The sequence below is a fragment of the Eleginops maclovinus genome, chromosome 7, assembly GCF_036324505.1.
Source record: "Eleginops maclovinus isolate JMC-PN-2008 ecotype Puerto Natales chromosome 7, JC_Emac_rtc_rv5, whole genome shotgun sequence".
In the NCBI taxonomy this organism is placed as follows: Eukaryota; Metazoa; Chordata; class Actinopteri; order Perciformes; family Eleginopidae; genus Eleginops; species Eleginops maclovinus.
In genome coordinates, this window is record NC_086355.1 from 21,115,517 (window position 1) to 21,131,942 (window position 16,426).

The 16,426-nt window shown below is 37.7% G+C and overlaps 1 protein-coding gene across 1 annotated transcript in view; it reads right to left on the bottom strand.

Annotated features, from left to right (window-relative positions):
- Positions 1-4,782: 4,782 nt before the first annotated feature.
- calcrla (calcitonin receptor-like a) overlaps positions 4,783-16,426 on the bottom strand; it is a 30,569-nt gene continuing 18,925 nt past the window's right edge. Inside the window, exons 4-13 of the mRNA XM_063888522.1 lie at positions 16,212-16,322; positions 15,085-15,197; positions 14,196-14,287; positions 13,964-14,090; positions 13,036-13,189; positions 12,743-12,803; positions 12,026-12,092; positions 10,203-10,421; positions 9,514-9,555; positions 4,783-8,762 (exon numbers count right to left, since the gene is read on the bottom strand). Coding sequence (XP_063744592.1) covers positions 8,541-8,762; positions 9,514-9,555; positions 10,203-10,421; positions 12,026-12,092; positions 12,743-12,803; positions 13,036-13,189; positions 13,964-14,090; positions 14,196-14,287; positions 15,085-15,197; positions 16,212-16,322 — 1,208 coding nt within the window. The 3' untranslated portion in view covers positions 4,783-8,540. The remainder of the gene's footprint in view (positions 8,763-9,513; positions 9,556-10,202; positions 10,422-12,025; positions 12,093-12,742; positions 12,804-13,035; positions 13,190-13,963; positions 14,091-14,195; positions 14,288-15,084; positions 15,198-16,211; positions 16,323-16,426) is intronic.

Genomic DNA, 16,426 nt, shown 5'->3' on the forward strand with positions numbered 1-16,426 from the left:
CACAGGAGGAAGAATAATTAACCTAAAAATGAACTTAAGCACATACATAACCCAAAGCGGATGTTTCATAAGCAAAGATTTACTCCTAGCCCTAACCCTAACCAGCAGAACACACAAATAGTGGGGATGTTTGGACATAAGGCCAAGAGTGTCATTGAAAGCAGAGCATGATTCACAAATGCAGGTCACAGAAACACTGCAAAGAAAGACTTAACATGAAAGGTACCTTTTATGTCAGGAATCCACGAAAGGGCAAGGACAGAGCAAGGCAAGACGAGGCGAAACCGAAAATATTTTTTTCGGCCATGGAAATACTTAGTTGACTTGAATAAAAGTTATGTAATTTCAACTGATACACATCACATACATTATGCTAATGTATTCTGAATATAAATTGAAATCTGATGAAAATGCAAGGTTGCAATATGTGATACTAATAATCCCTTCTAAATACCCAAATACATTATATCCCCAAACATTTGTAGAAGAAAACCATCTTAGTTTTAAAAGAAAATCCATCCAACAGTTCGTCTAGGTCCCTGCCTCAGATCTTTCCTGAGCGTTGGCAACATTGCTGAAATCCTGCATGTCTGTTGACAGTCATTTCAGAGAATCCCCAAAGGTAAACAATCTTCCTCTGCGTTTTTCCAGTGAAGTTGGCCTTTCTCCTAAATATACACAGCAGCAGCTATCAGTGCAGGACAGGGTACATGTTTTCATGAAACTAAAGGCCACCCTTCATCCCCATTTTCTCTGCAGTATTGGAGGGGTGCAGGATGGGGATGATTAGATAGCGAGATGCCACCACATTGGCGCCCCCTCTTTTTGTGGAGCTTCTTCGTACAGTGCAGTAAAGGTGAGATGCTACATTGTTGTGTTCAAATATAAGTAGTAAGGTGTCGAAGTAGAGTTACCAAGTCAACGTACGACAAGGACAGGGGGGATGAATGCCCTTAACTTTCAACCAGAAGACTCCTGTTTGTAGCCCAAGGTATACATTGAGTTATTTTAACATACATATGTATGTAACTTATGTAACATCCTTAACTGATATTGCATATCTCATGTACCTCACTTGTGTCACATATGTACAATAGATGCCTTGCGTAGATGCTTGCTTAAGTAATAAAAACAGATTTAAACCAAATTCATTCTTTCCTATACAAAACCAAGTGGTTATGTTTTAAACATCCCCCATTATAGTTTTTGGGGTTTTCTCTTTCCTACAGTGTGCTATAAAGGTTTTTGAGCATGTAAATGGTCTTCTAAAGCTAAAATCCCTCCAAAACATTGTAAGTGAAAGGCTAAGGGGCGGGACAGTGGTTGACCAATAACAACAGAGCCGGCCAGCTAACTAATCTGAGCAGACTGGGTTTGGTTTCAGACAAAGAGTGAAAAGAGGTGCTGCAGCACAGGCAGTATGAGAAAAATAAAGAATGTTAACGACTTAAAGGTCTCCTATTGTTTTATATTTGAACAAGATATTCTAGGGCATCTATACAAAACATGTCTGTTAAGTGTTTTGCTCAAAATACCAAACAGATCACCCATTGAAGCATGCCTCATCCCCCTCTATTTCAGCCCAGTTCCTGAAGTGCTGATTCTGTGAATGTTGCTTTAATTTTGAGCTGAGCTGAAGCTGGCCACGCCCCTTTGGAGCGTCATTATCTCTCTGTCTGAAGAGAGAAGTTTCTAACAGAGAAACTCAGCTAATTGCTGGCGTGATTAAACCCCATATTATGTTCCAAATCACATCAAGCATTATTTCTGAAACACTTCTCAGTGTTTACCACTAGAACAGAGACATTATATGTATTATACAACAACTCTAAGTCCCTCCTGCAGACATCCTGCTGAACACACAGACACACAGAGGTGCTGCAGAGGGGATTCAGCTCGCGACTGTATATTGCGGACGATAGGTTGGGACGTGTCACGTGGGCGGGACGTTGCCAGGAGTTCAATGAAAACCAGCCCACTTTTCGGTTATGAGGTCATAACCAAAGCAAATCTGGATCAGCTTGTTTGTACCCCCTTTTTTATAGATGTGGGTAAGGAGGAAAAGAGAGAGGGTTGTATTTTCTGACACTTTGTGAGTCTCCTCAGACACCAGGGAATATATCAAAAGTGCATTTTGCATAATAGGGGACCTTTAATGTATTAAACAAAGTTAGGACAAAGTAAAAAAATAAAATAAAATGGCACTCCTATACTGTAGGTCAAATGTCACTCACCCCTTTTTGGTTCTCACCCTTTAAACTGCCTCAGTCTGAAATAGCAAATGTTGGAATGTTTCATAACAAAAAAAAAGTCTTCTTTCATTGAATCAATTAGAACAAGTTCATATACTTAGACCGTGAAAGAAAAATAATCTCTTACTTCAGTCAAAAAGTGTGAATAAGAGAACAATGCAATATCCCCCGTGTTGTGTAGTGTACACATGTATCACCACCTTTGAGGCTAAGTGCAGGCGACAGCGCCCTAAAGCAGCCTCCCCTCACCAGTTAGCAGCCACTGGTGTTCAGCCATACTTATTCAGGTCACGGGAAAAAAACTGAGACAAGCTACCAGAGAAAAGACACCAAATATTTGTTCACGTAGAACTATAAGGGATGTGTGCCTCATGTGCAAGTCTTGCAATTTGTACAACTTTTGCTGTTGTGGTCAAAGCTGCTACATGCAGAAAACAGGTCATAAGAAATTCCATGTCAGCTAAGGGTGTTTGGAGGCAGTGGAGTGGTATAAATGAGTGGTACTGGGAGTTATAATTGGACAAAGTGGGATTCAGAAGGGGGGGACATGTCTTTAGCCCCATGTTGTTCTACAGACTGCAGTTAGAGTTGTGAATGAACCTTTGAACTTGTGGAATTACAGTCCGAGTACATTCCTGCGGAGGGAACACTCCACATTAAATAGGAGTTCCGTTGCCAACTGTGCTAGTGGACTTCTTTGTTTAAAAGCATATACTGGAAACAAAAAACAGTCACAACAAATCATTAGGATCTATTTATGGATGTACAGTTTCTGGAGCATGGGGGTTGGGGGTGTGTGGGTAATAACACAATTAAATACAGCTGCATAATCTTGCATTGCTGGATCAATGCATCTCTTCATTTCATAAATAATATCAGACCGCTAAATGTACCTTAAGGACTGCTCTCATTATTAATGTATACTTTCAGAGCAGGATTTTTGATTAACTGAATAGTCTCTGTGATGCATTTTTAATGGGAAGACCCACAGTGCTTCCTTTTTCAATATGGTGTTATCTTCAAATTCTGATAATTGATAATGAAAACAAATTATATGCCGAAAGTATACTCAAGGGGCTTTGACGTAGTAAAATACTCTTGTAAACTTGTACATTTAAGTAAGTTTGGAAAACTTGATGTAAGGTTGTTCATCACATATTTCATCATACGTATGTTGCAGTAATTGGCATAACGATTCAGAAGTCGCAAACATGTGTTACTCCTAAAAGTCATACCATTTTGTATTTGTTTTTGTAACTTAATCTCATTTTGTCAGAGGATATGACTGCTTTTCTTTTTCTTTCTCATTTAAACCATGATATTGCAATATGAAAACAAACCCTTAGTATGATTGATACGTAGTTATTTATGGCCAAGATGTGTTTGTCAAATAGGACAATAAAAGAGCATCAAAGACACATTTCCACTAAACAAATATTATATCAGACCGTATTTAACCTATTTCCAATATAATATCCGTCCATATTCAACCTACTGTATATCCATCAACTTCTTGAGTAATTATGGCAAAAATAAATCTTTATTTATATGAGTTATAAGTTAAGGTCATTATGTTGTCCAAGAAAATGCACACTTTTAAAAGTGAGGTGTCTTCCAGATAAAGGCGTCTTTTTCATGTAATTTGATTTTTTTTTAAAAAGTGAATTTATGCTTTAGGGTATCTTCTCTACCTAAAACATCAACTATCACATTTTATCAGATGTCATACATTAGAGTCGTATCTTTACTTGACACTGTGCTGTTAGATGTTTTAATATACTTTTCTCCACTTCTCAGCACAATAGGGATTTAGGCCTGGGTGATCTACAAAATAAAGCTTGTTTGTTTGACAGTTACTGTGGGGACTCTATCCAGTGGATGATATTTATTATAACACCCCATTTACGAGTTACGAGTTCTAAAGGATTTGGAAGACCTTACTTCCACACTTTATTGTTATTGTTTGCAGACAATGAGACAAACATGAAGGATGTTAAGGTGACACACTACAGGCAAAAACAGCTTTTATGGACTGGCCAATTTTGTGATTTTTGGTTGCGTCCATAACATTTCTTTTTTCAGACTACTGAAAAAGAAATGGCCAAAATACACGTGAGTATTTGATATCTGTTAGTTTTTCCTATTCATCAGTTGTTTCTTGCAAAATGTATGTGATTTTACTACGGTGAACAATGCTATTTAAATATCTATTTAGGAAGTTTTCTAAAAAGGAGATTTCCTGATATTGTGACCCACAAATCTGCACTTCGGTAGAACCTATGAACCAAACCTTCGAGTTTAATCCTTATTCTGAATAGTTGTTTTTACAGAAAGATTTTACCATAAATTATTCATAGCTTGATTTATCACTATTTTCTGAAATTTGGAGTAACACAAAGACATATTAAAAATCTGGTTTTTAAAAAGGCGTTATCTTATATTCACACATCTTTTCTGAAATGTTATGATAGCACATATTTGATCAAATAATCCCCATACTGACCATAAAACTACATTTAACTGGAACTAGTGAAAGTAAAATATGTACGTTTATTTAAACATGTGTGTCAACGTGTGTGAAGCAATATACCGCACAATTAAGCAAAAAAAATGTGGCTGTTCTAAACTGTATTATATGCAGATACACACAAGAAAGCAACATTGACTAATCAGTGAAATAATAAAAAAGACACATTGTATGCAAATATATATGTATATATATATGTTTTTCACAGAGAATAAATCAAAACCAGTTACATTCAAACAGCAGTGTGGAGTCAATGTGTCAAGACTACCAAAGTTAAATACAGTACAGTATAAACAAAAACTACAGACATTGCCATTAATGCTTTTGCCATACTTTACAACATGTCACCAAAGTGTCCCAGCGGACTTCACAAACCCTTTGAAGAGTCATATGAACATATTTCACACATAAATACACAACTTAAATGGAACAGAAGTCTTTGTGATGAAATTACTGTATAATTTATTATAAACCATCACTACACGGTAAATTACTTGGTTTATAAAGATCATATGTAAGATTTATAGTTTAGGATTAGAATGAGAAACTGTCCTGCAGATCTGACATTACAAAGTACAAAATGTATGTGTGATACTGAACCCTTGCTTAGAATACTGTGCACATATCCTGTAATTAACCCATTCCCTTCATCATTAGCATCCAAGAACACTTTTTCACATCAAAAATACTATCTTTCATATGTTACTGGACTGGCCCAAAACAACATTAGGAGACAAACACTGCTCTTTCAAAAACGATGCAAATATAGAAACACAAATGTGCCAAAACACATGCTAACAAAGAAATATCAACTTGACGAAAGATGTTCAGCGTTTACTAAGAGCGCTGCATAAACAGAAACCAAGGAACACTAGAAAGTGATTCGCACCGATTGGACCGGAGCGCGTGTTGATGTTAAGGAAATATAAAGATGGCCAACTGTCACTGTCAGCAGAGTTAGTAATATTTCAAATGACTAGGTTAGCGACGGTAGCTAGCTAGCTAACAGTAGATCTGCAATAATATCGGAAGGAATCATGTGATCACATTGTTAAAATATGTTAAAAAAAACTAACATTTTCGGTGAGTTTCCAGTGACAGTTGGCTGACTTTATAATCCCCAAACGTCAACAATAGCGTCGCTCACAGCTGTGTGCATTACTTTTTGGTCAGTAAAGTTTCGGTTGTATATTCCACTTCTCGCAGCTCTTTTTGTAATTGCTGCCCATGTGTTGTAAAGTTGGTGAAGTTGTTTCTTTATTTGCATGTGTGGCACATTTATGTCTTTGTATGTGCACAATTTTATAAAACTGCACCGCGTTTGCATCTGTCGACCGCCGAATAAAAGTCCTCACAGTTCATAATATTGAGATATTCATGATCCTACAAAAATACTCATCCACCAAAGATAAAAATGACTGTTTATATGATTCGTCTTCAATACTCTACACTGATATAGTAAATAAAACATGCCGTTTGGAAGGTTGAATGTGAGTATTTGTTTGTATGTCTGTTCTTGGAAATGGCATTAATAAGTTACACAGAAGGCAGTGCTACCTTTCTTTCTTCACTTTCGAATACAGGCAGAATGGAAAGGTGACGACTCTACTAAAAATGATGGCAAATAATACGAGCAGACAGATCCCACTGCTTCCCCACCCTCCCTTGTTTTAAAACAAAGGTAGAACAAAAAACGTCTTTATCAACGTCCCACAGACTGTCACATAAGACGGTTGCTTCATGGTTGAATGGGTCAGAGTATAATGTACTCATAAATACTGTAAATGTATAAATCATGCACACAAGCCAGTCACACTCTCACATGTTCAACTTTTCAGAAACTAGATTTACAAACATATTTACATCAGCTGATAGTGAATCCTGTTCCCAGCAGTATGGCCATAGCAGTAAAAAGGTTCTAAAATGAAGAAAGAGTACATGAAGGTTTTAGGGTGAAATGACAGCAGAACGGTGTGGACACAGCTTGCTTTAGCTAAATGCTTTATAAAGAATGTTTTTTGCAGTTTTTTGAGAGACATGGTGATATCCCTTCCGACTAAGGCGTGTGTTCAGACTGACACTAACACTAGTTAGCATATCCCTAATTTATATAAACGAGATTAGAAAAATAATCTGATTTATAACTTTGCTGCAATTCAATCCAGCATTACCTTGAGACGACTGCATTAACCAATTAACTTTGTGCAGATGCATGTTCCTTTTTGTGAACGTCTACTTTACACCTCCAGATCATTGAGATGTAGGATACATTCCTCTACACCATGACCATATACTCAGATACTGATACTTGGTGTTTAGCCATGAAGTATGGGTTCAGAAGTCTATCTAATCATACAATGCTGTTATTCTAACTTTTTCTAACTGGCTGTGAGGCACAGTCTTTGCAGAGCAACTACAACGTACAAAATATGTACAAAAATTCAGCTACTTTGTGCTAACCCTTTAGCATAATGTTGAATAATGTTAGCATAAACAACTTAGCTTCTAGCTTCCTAACAACACTATACATTTTTTTTTTTTTTTTTTTTTACTTAAATCCTACACGTAAATTAAGTAAGTTACGAATGGGATCTAATATATGTACAGAGCAGAAGGTAAGTAGGCCTATGTACAATTTGAAAAATGGACAATCCTAACTTTCCTGAATTGCATTGTATTTCATTATCTCACCGTTAGCATGGTACATTTCTCAAACAGTGCTGTTCAGTCTGAACACCCCGTAATGCTTATTTAGTGGTTATACTTAGGTATTTTGAGAGCAGTAAGGCTAAAGACAGCAGTGAATGGGAATGTGGTACATACAGCATATGTTCAGAGCCACGTCTTCAAACTTCACACTGTTACATTCGAGTGTAATGAAAATTGGTGTATGTGTGATATCAAGACGGCTTCTTTGTGATAATATTGTGTTAACAAGTTACATAACAACCTTACATGTGGTTTACAGGTCACTAAGGATCACTTAAACACGTTCAAACATTAGCATTATATCTCTTAAAATCAGCTTGCAAGCTAAAGATACAATTCGGTAAATCATCTGCATTAACTGCACACAGAAACAAACAAGAAACACATTGAACATCTGTGTGAAGCTGGCAATGAGTCACATTAATTTCGAAAATAACATAGCATATCAACTTTAATAAATACTTTATGGTATTTATTCAATAAACAATAATACTGTATGCTCAGATAAATTAAACTTAACATGTGATAGATATAATATAGCTTTAATATATTATTATGCACCTGTTAGACGTCCTATCTTCGTTCTGGTTCTGTATTGAAAATAGAAAAAATGAATGAGGCAGGCAAAGATATCTTGGTTTGGCACTAACCATGTCATAACAATTTACAGTGTTACCAAAGGCTTTTTGTGCACAACATGGTCCCTGAAGGACGGTCGAGCAGTTAATGTTCATCCACTTAAAAACAATTGTCAGGCAGAAAGATCGCAACGTTATTGTGATTATCAGAATGCATCTTAGGTTGAGTGAAGCAGGTCCGTCTCAAAATGTAGACAAAGCACAGGAGTAGTTGTATCGAGCTCACCGTACAGTGCTGTTAAAGGGCGGTGTGGCCAAGAGGGGACAATTTCCTTCGGATGTGGGAGAGCCTGTGTCCTTTTCCTCACCCATTGCTTCTGATATCGTATCAAAGGGTGAGTTCTCTGGCTGTCTCTCCGAACATGCTGCAGTTTTTAGGCTTATGGGTGGGGCAGGCAGGGATACGTGATGTTGTCAGGCGAAGGGGCTGTCTGACTTTAAGATGGAGGCATCGGCGTCGTGGAAGCCTTTACCATTCATGTGTTCTGTTTGGCCGTCGATGCTGTAGCAGCCCTGTACCTCTGTGATGGAGGAGGCCGTGTAGGAGGCCGAACGCATGGCATCCGAGTGGTTCCCTATGCTGCTGCCAAACTGGATGTTGTACTGGTTCCAATGCCTCCTTAGAACTGCTTGGACCTAACCAGAGAAACCACATTCCACATATCAATGGAAATAATTCATTATTTGAGACACAATTTTGCTTAATACACCTAAAGTAAAGATTAAATGTTTTGGGAAAAACACGTATTTGCTTTCTTTCCAAGGGTACCAACTGCTCCAAATCTTTGTGCTAAGCTAGGCTAATAGCTATTTCTCACAATGTTAAGCTTTCCTTCAGAAATTGAAACAAGTTTGGACTTTTTACTTCTTTATTAGATGCTTTTGCAGTAAGTCTTTGAAAGCAGTACATTTTTGATAAGACAGACTTATATGTATAGACATTGTGCGCCTACATTCCTATGTAAAGAACTGTCAATGCCACAGTTTCTTTAAGCGTACAATAAGCCCAGGATTATCATAAATGTTTAATACAAATTCAAAGTGTTAAATAAAGCGGTGCTTTTCTCCATGTTATGTTAACACCTAATAGCAGGGTAAAGGACTTAATTTAAGGCTCTTTAGACATTTAATTTGTAAGCAGATCAATCACATGAATAATTGAAAGCAATCAGAGTAAAATCCATGGCTGCTTTCCAACCGTAAACGATGCTTAGTCCCGGCAAAGCGCTGAATAACTGATTTTGTCAAGACATTCTGCTAATTTACCATCCTGCTGAGGGTCATGCAGAAGAAATTGCCTCGTCTATTCCTGGTTACGAAGGGGAAGTGAGCATGCAGGTTTTAAAAATACATCAAAACACAGTGAAAGGGCAAAACTCCATCTTACTTCTCCGTTGAAAAAGCAGAAGATGGTGGCCACCAGCAAACCCTGAAATTCAGAAAAAGCATACAGGAAAATGAGAGAAGTAACTGGTCTGAAGACTCGACTGTCAGCTATTTTCTGGTGATATTTAGATGTCTAATATGCTGCAAAGCAAACAAAACTTGTGTTAACTGATTCAGTTTGTTGCTCAAGACATTTTCCCAGCACTACCCATGCTGGGACACCTCAGGATGATCAGATAACACCTCGCCAACATTCAAAAGATTTCAGCCTCCTCGGAGCTCAGATAATTCATGCCTTCCTTCCTGCTGTTCTTCCCTGCACTACAACATAAACAAAGTCTTGTGGGAGGCTGAAAGGAATGCTCAGCATTTTACTGAAAGCTAAGATGTGAATATCTGGGCAAAAGTTTATTTAGTAACCTAAAAAATAAATATATGTCCCAGGGAATGCAGGAGTAAGCCACTTACATGTAACCAAGTTTAATAATAAATGACATACATGTTGCAAGGACACCATGACTTGAATAGAGCTCAGGGACACTGCAGACAATAAACCTTGAATAGCATTCTAAAAATAAACTCTGGGCATGCAGTTATGAAGCATGAAATAATGTACGGTTATTTATGTATTTTTTAAATGGAAATACAGTATATCATGCAACTCCACCTCCCCATGTACCATTGTCTCACCTGGTAATGCATTAGTATGTGCATGATGTAGTCGTATATTTCAGAGGAGACCCGTCCCTCGGGCTTGTAGGGGAGCAGGACGTACTGAATTCCCAGCAGAGGCACCAGAATGAGGGTGGCTCTCACAGCTTTCATGTACAGACTAGACTCTGCTTGATGGGTCACCTTCAGTTTGGTGATGAGCACTCGCACAATGTTGAGCAGAAAGAACAAATTGACCTAGAGACAGAAAGCAGCAGATAGGACGTCAATACATCAGCAGAATATTCTGGATAATAGCTGCTGTTCAAGACGAATCTGCAGAATCTACATTTGGCAATGTGACAAGATGTTGGTATTAGAAGCATTTTGCAAGTAGTATTGACCACATTTCACACGGACCTGATAGAAATTCATTAGACTTGGTTTGTATGCAGGTAAAGAGTCAATGTAGAAAGCAAAAAAGCGGAACACATTGGCCAAATTGCAATCTTGAAACCACTCAGCTTTTTTCTCAACACATTACATGTTATTTAGCTGATGCTTCTAACTAAAAGGACTTACATTCATTTACATAATGTAGGCTACATGCCTACGGAAGCAATTGTGGGGTTACGTATCTTGACCATGGACCATTTCCCATGTGGTTGTTAGATTTAACCTTCTGCGTCACAGTCTCCACATGATTACACCAATGACAATTACATTTGTTTTGCTTTTTATTCCATTTATCTACATTCCTTAGCAAATTTCTGTTTATTAAGGTTACCCAGAGACATCCTCTCTAATCTCCAACTCCATTCTTTTGTTGCAAGCTTCAAATTGGACAGTAAATGATTACCATCATGTTAGAAAAAAGTCTTGGTTTGGATATCTCTATTTATTACACAAATATTTGCTGGCTACATTGGAACCCCAGAATATACAGTACTGTTCATAGCTCCAGAGGTTGTCTTCACCAGGATGATAGCCGATCAGTAAAAGGGGAAAAACATGGGATAACTGTAAGTTCACCCTATTAATACCTTAATAATTGTGGCCATGTAGGCATGTGTATTCAAACTTTAAATTATTCACGCACACAACCTCAATAGTAAATGTAACCCTTCAAAGGGTGGAAACTTTGGTCACCATAGGGTGGGGACATTTTTGTGGACAGATTTATCAAGATAGTAAGCTATAGAGCTGAAGGTTGAAGCTAAAAATATTTGCCCATTAATAGTGTGGATAAGCCTTGAGCAGATCTTACTATCACTAAACATGATGGTATTTCACGAAGGTTAAGGCTTCAAGGACTCTCGCTATAAATAATAATATACATAATATATTTTGGTACACATGACAGACCCTGACTCTAACCATTGTGAAATTACTCAAAAAGTTAATCAGCAAGTCATTTATCATGTCTAAACTTACCAGTATGAGTAAGGTGTAAGCAAATGTTCCATCATGAGCAAAACAACACCAAGACATATTTGTCGGCCAAGTTTCAGTAAAAGAACTGGACATTTAGTCCTACGAGAGTCTTCCGGGAACACATTTCTCTGAAGCGTGCTCGGCTCTTCTGATGAGACGAATTCCTAGAATGCAACAATGGCCAGAAGACCATTGGGTGGATCCTCACAGGGGTAGATGCATTGATTTCGCAAGATTAGCGTAATTACGCATGATATAAATCTGTGTTCTGGTTTCAGGCTACCCACAGAGTTCACTCAGAAGGAGGCAAAACAGATTTCTTTATTTTATTGCGCAATTATACAAAGAGAAATATGGAACATAGTGTTATTATTGTGTTTGACTCTACTGTAATTGATTGGTGTGAGAGAAAAAGAGAGAAGTCCTACCAAGAGAGCAGCACAGATGGGGCCATGGATGATGTAGAGTAGCGACGTTTTAGAGCTGATCCAACAGCTACAGCAGAGAAGAGAAGATAGGATGCCAGAGAAATGTTTACACAACAGTGTTATTGCATCACATGACTGCCGACCAATGGTGCAGATCAATGGGTTTTACGAGAAATGAATTAGCATCAACAGCTTAGCGGGGGGGTTGATTAAAGAAGCCATCAGCAAGGTTGAATGCTTCGTTGAACTCTGCCAGGTGTTGATAAACATTAAATAATCGTAATACAGATTTTTTAAAATTGTAACTGTGATATTTTGTTAGCCATATTAGCTGCATGTAACATATTACACACAGTTCTAGGGTTAGGGTATTCATCTTTTTTCCTTGATTCATCAGAACCAGAGCTAGACTTATTTATTTATCCCGAGGGGAATCTGGGTTTTGTGACAGTTTGTGAATTGGAGAATTAAATAAATGAAAAGACACATAACAAAATTAAAGAAAATAGAAGAAATATTCATATCAACAAAACAAATTTAAATGTGGACACATACAAAATTACATTTATATTTCTACAATATTGTATTAGTATTAATAGGATATTTATGCAAAATCTCCAGAGTTTAAAATTCACCTTATTGTTGTTTGCATTCATTCAGTTACTATATTATTGTAAGTATTAATATTAATCGTGATCAATCTGGCACTTGGCTTACTTGTCGTTGTAGTAGTAACCTCGAGCAACGGCATGAATGATAGCCGGAATGAGAGGAAAGCCTGTAGAAAAACAGAAAGACATTAATTACAGTAGGCTATTAAGCCTTGCAGTCACACATACTTTAACATATTCATTTGGTTTGATTCTACTTTTTATACTCATCATGGGCTAAAAATACTCCTTGACATAATTAAGTATATCAAACCTTAACTTCTTTGTAAATAAAATACAAGTTACGTTAAGAAAAAAGACTTTTCCATTGTCACGGCACAACACGTTGTCCTGACTTACCCCAGCCGAGGAGATAATACCACATGAGGTGCTGCTTCTCTGCGAACACCGCCACCACGATGAGAGTGTGCAGGTATATTCCCTCACAAAGCATCCAGAAGTAATTGCAGCCAAACAGGTACAGATGAATGAACTGGGACACTTTACAGCTCGTCTGAGGAGGAAAATCACAAACATAATTTGGGTGAGAGCGGCCGTCTACCTCGGCTTCTGTTATTTTCCTAAGCAGTACAGCCTTTGAACACAAAACAAGCCTGAGGGTATGAAAAGCATATTTCTTTACTTTTTTTCATTGGCATAATGACACGATTTATAGCTACAAAACAGTATAATGATTTTAAGTTTTTTTTTTCAACTTTTCAACGTCCATTGAACAGAAATGTGACCAAATGTATGCTTAAAACAGGGATATTTTATCAGAATCACTTTCTTCTACATGTCTTGTTTAATATTCTGGAATAAATCACCAGTTCACACTAACAAGGTACTGTTAAATACATTAGATTCTGCATTTTTCAAGGCATTTCGAAGCTATGAACGACTTGACTGAGACCAACAGACACGTGTCAAAAAAATCTAATAATTCTTTAACATAAGGAGAGAACATTTGAGGTTTTAGAAATAAAAGTGTTAAAAGTTCAATAGGTATAGCATGTGGGTAATATATAATTCATAATAATGGGAAGTTGGAAAGTGTTGCAATGAAAAATTAGGCAACAGTACTAAAAATCTGACAGGAACAAAAAAACTAATCCTTAAACTGCTGGGGGCTCAGACAAGAAATTAATAACTGAATCTTCTGACGCTATAATAAATGTATGTTTGAATACTGAACCCAGGGTCACAAAAGGTACAGCTCAAACCAAATGTTTACAAATCTTGGATGTTAAAATGATTTATAATAATAAACATAAATATATAAACTCACTGGATTCCTCTGCACCAGCTCCTGGTTGTTTGCCACTGCCGTCAACAAAATGATAGTGATGACAGAGTTCAGAACAAAAGAGAAGAAGAGGTTTTTGTGAAGCGTGATCCTTTGGCAACTCAAACTCCTGCAAGAAAAGAGAGGAGACGTTACATCATGGAGCTATAAAGTCATGTATTCAGTAGGACATATATGAGTATAACGCATGGTAGGAATAGATTCGGTGACTCACTTAAAATGGAAGAATATCCCCAGGGAGATAAAGAGCGAGGTCAGGGACAGGCCATGTCCAATGAGAGCCAAGTAGAAGAGATTCATGGCCGTCTGGAAGGAAAAAATAGACATGGATTAGATTATCTTGATCTGCTAATGACTAATCATGTTTTGAGGCAATATTAATATGCTGTTGAGAAAAACTCATATCCTTTAGTCCTATAGTAAACCACTAATGTAAGAAAATAAGTTTATTAAATGTCAAAGTGGAACTGCTAGATGTTGACACCAAAAAATGAAGTAACATAATGATTCATTGTATTCATTTCATACTAAATAATCCCATTGAGCAACACTTCCCATTAATCATCACCTTGGTCCATACTGAGGCACAAAAAATACGTCAATGGCCAGATTTCATTTCATTCTCCCGATGATTAATGGAAAGTTTTAACCCTCTGACTTTCTTTCTATCACTGCCTAAAGCCGAAACCTCCCATTGAGGCCTTACTCGTGTTATAATAAGTAGATTTTCCATTACAATATCCTTGGGACCCAGTTGTATCTCTAGGGGAACACCGTTTACATTTTCTGTAATTGCTTTAAAGACCACACATTTTCTTTGTCTCCCTCAGGACAAACTGCACATTTTAGGCTTCACTACATCATTTAAAAAAAAACATTTCCCTCTTCCCAACAAACATTGGAGGCGGCAGCAGCAGTCTATAGCGACTTGGCTCAGGAACTTAAGGGTCGCTTCAAGTCCCTAAGTAAGGCATCAAACCCCAAACTGCTCCATGATGCCCACCATCGGACACCTCTCCATTAAAACGCATCTGTTTAAATGTCAGTGCCAACCATAATATTTTGTATACTCTGTATTTTACAAAGGTCATGAAAAGACCTACCACTCTGCCTTCATTGGTGTGTTCGTTGCAGCGGGTGTAGTTGGTCCATGTCCGGTTGCTCTCCGGGTGCAGGAACCACAGACCGCTGTCGGTGCAGATCTTAGTAACCATCTCTGCAGGTAAATATGAAACAAAGATATGAAGGCAGTGTAGAAGTTTCCAATGGAAACATTGTCAGGCGTTTATCAGATTGAACTACAGAGAGCAGTGATCATAGGACCTGAATCTAATCATGCATCTGCATATCCTGTTGAAAGAAAGACTGTACTGAATCTTTGGCTCAGAATCTCCAAGCAATAAAAAGTACTTTTATGAACATAGCAATGCATGTACACAATCTACTAATGTCTTCATATCATAAACAGATATAATTTTGCTCACACAATTTTTTGACATTTTAAGTAAAATTCACACATGCAGTAGAAATGCTACTGACTGTACTTATATAAAACCTTATATTTGATGTTTTTGCAAATGGTTTAAATGTTTAGTTTTTTATTACAGTGAAACGTACACAGACAATGACTTATTTCAGGAATCCCAATTTCAGTGTCCTGTTCTCTCCAGTCAATTTCAGAAAAGTTAAAAGAGGTTTTACCCCATTTTTTCCCCTCATAAAGACCCTTATCTCTCCCACTGTTTTTTGGGGGGGGGATTTAAGAAAATATGCCCTCAAGCTGCGTCTTGGTTAATGTCGGATGTAGACCAACGTGAGTGTAAGGATATCTCCGCCTTGGCCGTTTCAATTTCTGATCATTGATCTATATTTGTTATTTGCCACAACTGTATGGAAGAACAATACTAAATCACAGGACAACCACTGTAAGCACAAAGTGAATAGGATGTCTTAGAAGCAATTTGTAGGTACAACTTTCACAGGAACCACCTATTCCTCGGCTCAACGACACCAGAAGCCCTGACCTCAATAAGGGTTGGGTCCCTTGCCAGCAGGTGAAAGCTTACCCTGGATGCACTGTTGTTTCAGAACAAGCTTTCGCCACTTGGAATTTTTCTTGAAATATGAGCATTTTTCCATAAACATAAAAAAAAAGAAGGTAAATCCTGTTCTTTCTGGCTTTAAATGGTGTAAATGCCCCTTTAGAGCGACTTTAGGCCACTGATCTTACCTGAAGGATCAAAATCCTGGAAGTAGTCGGGGCAGTGCTGCTCTGAGTTAACCCCTGCCTCGGTGTCGTCCCAACAGAGCCAGCCATCCCAAGTGCGGTTACACATGGGCTCTACAACCAATGAAAAGAGTTAAATGTGTTTTTCCATCTTTAGCTGAGATGCTACAGGGCATTAGCTTAGATTTACTGCGTTCAGTGTATTCCAACTCCACAGC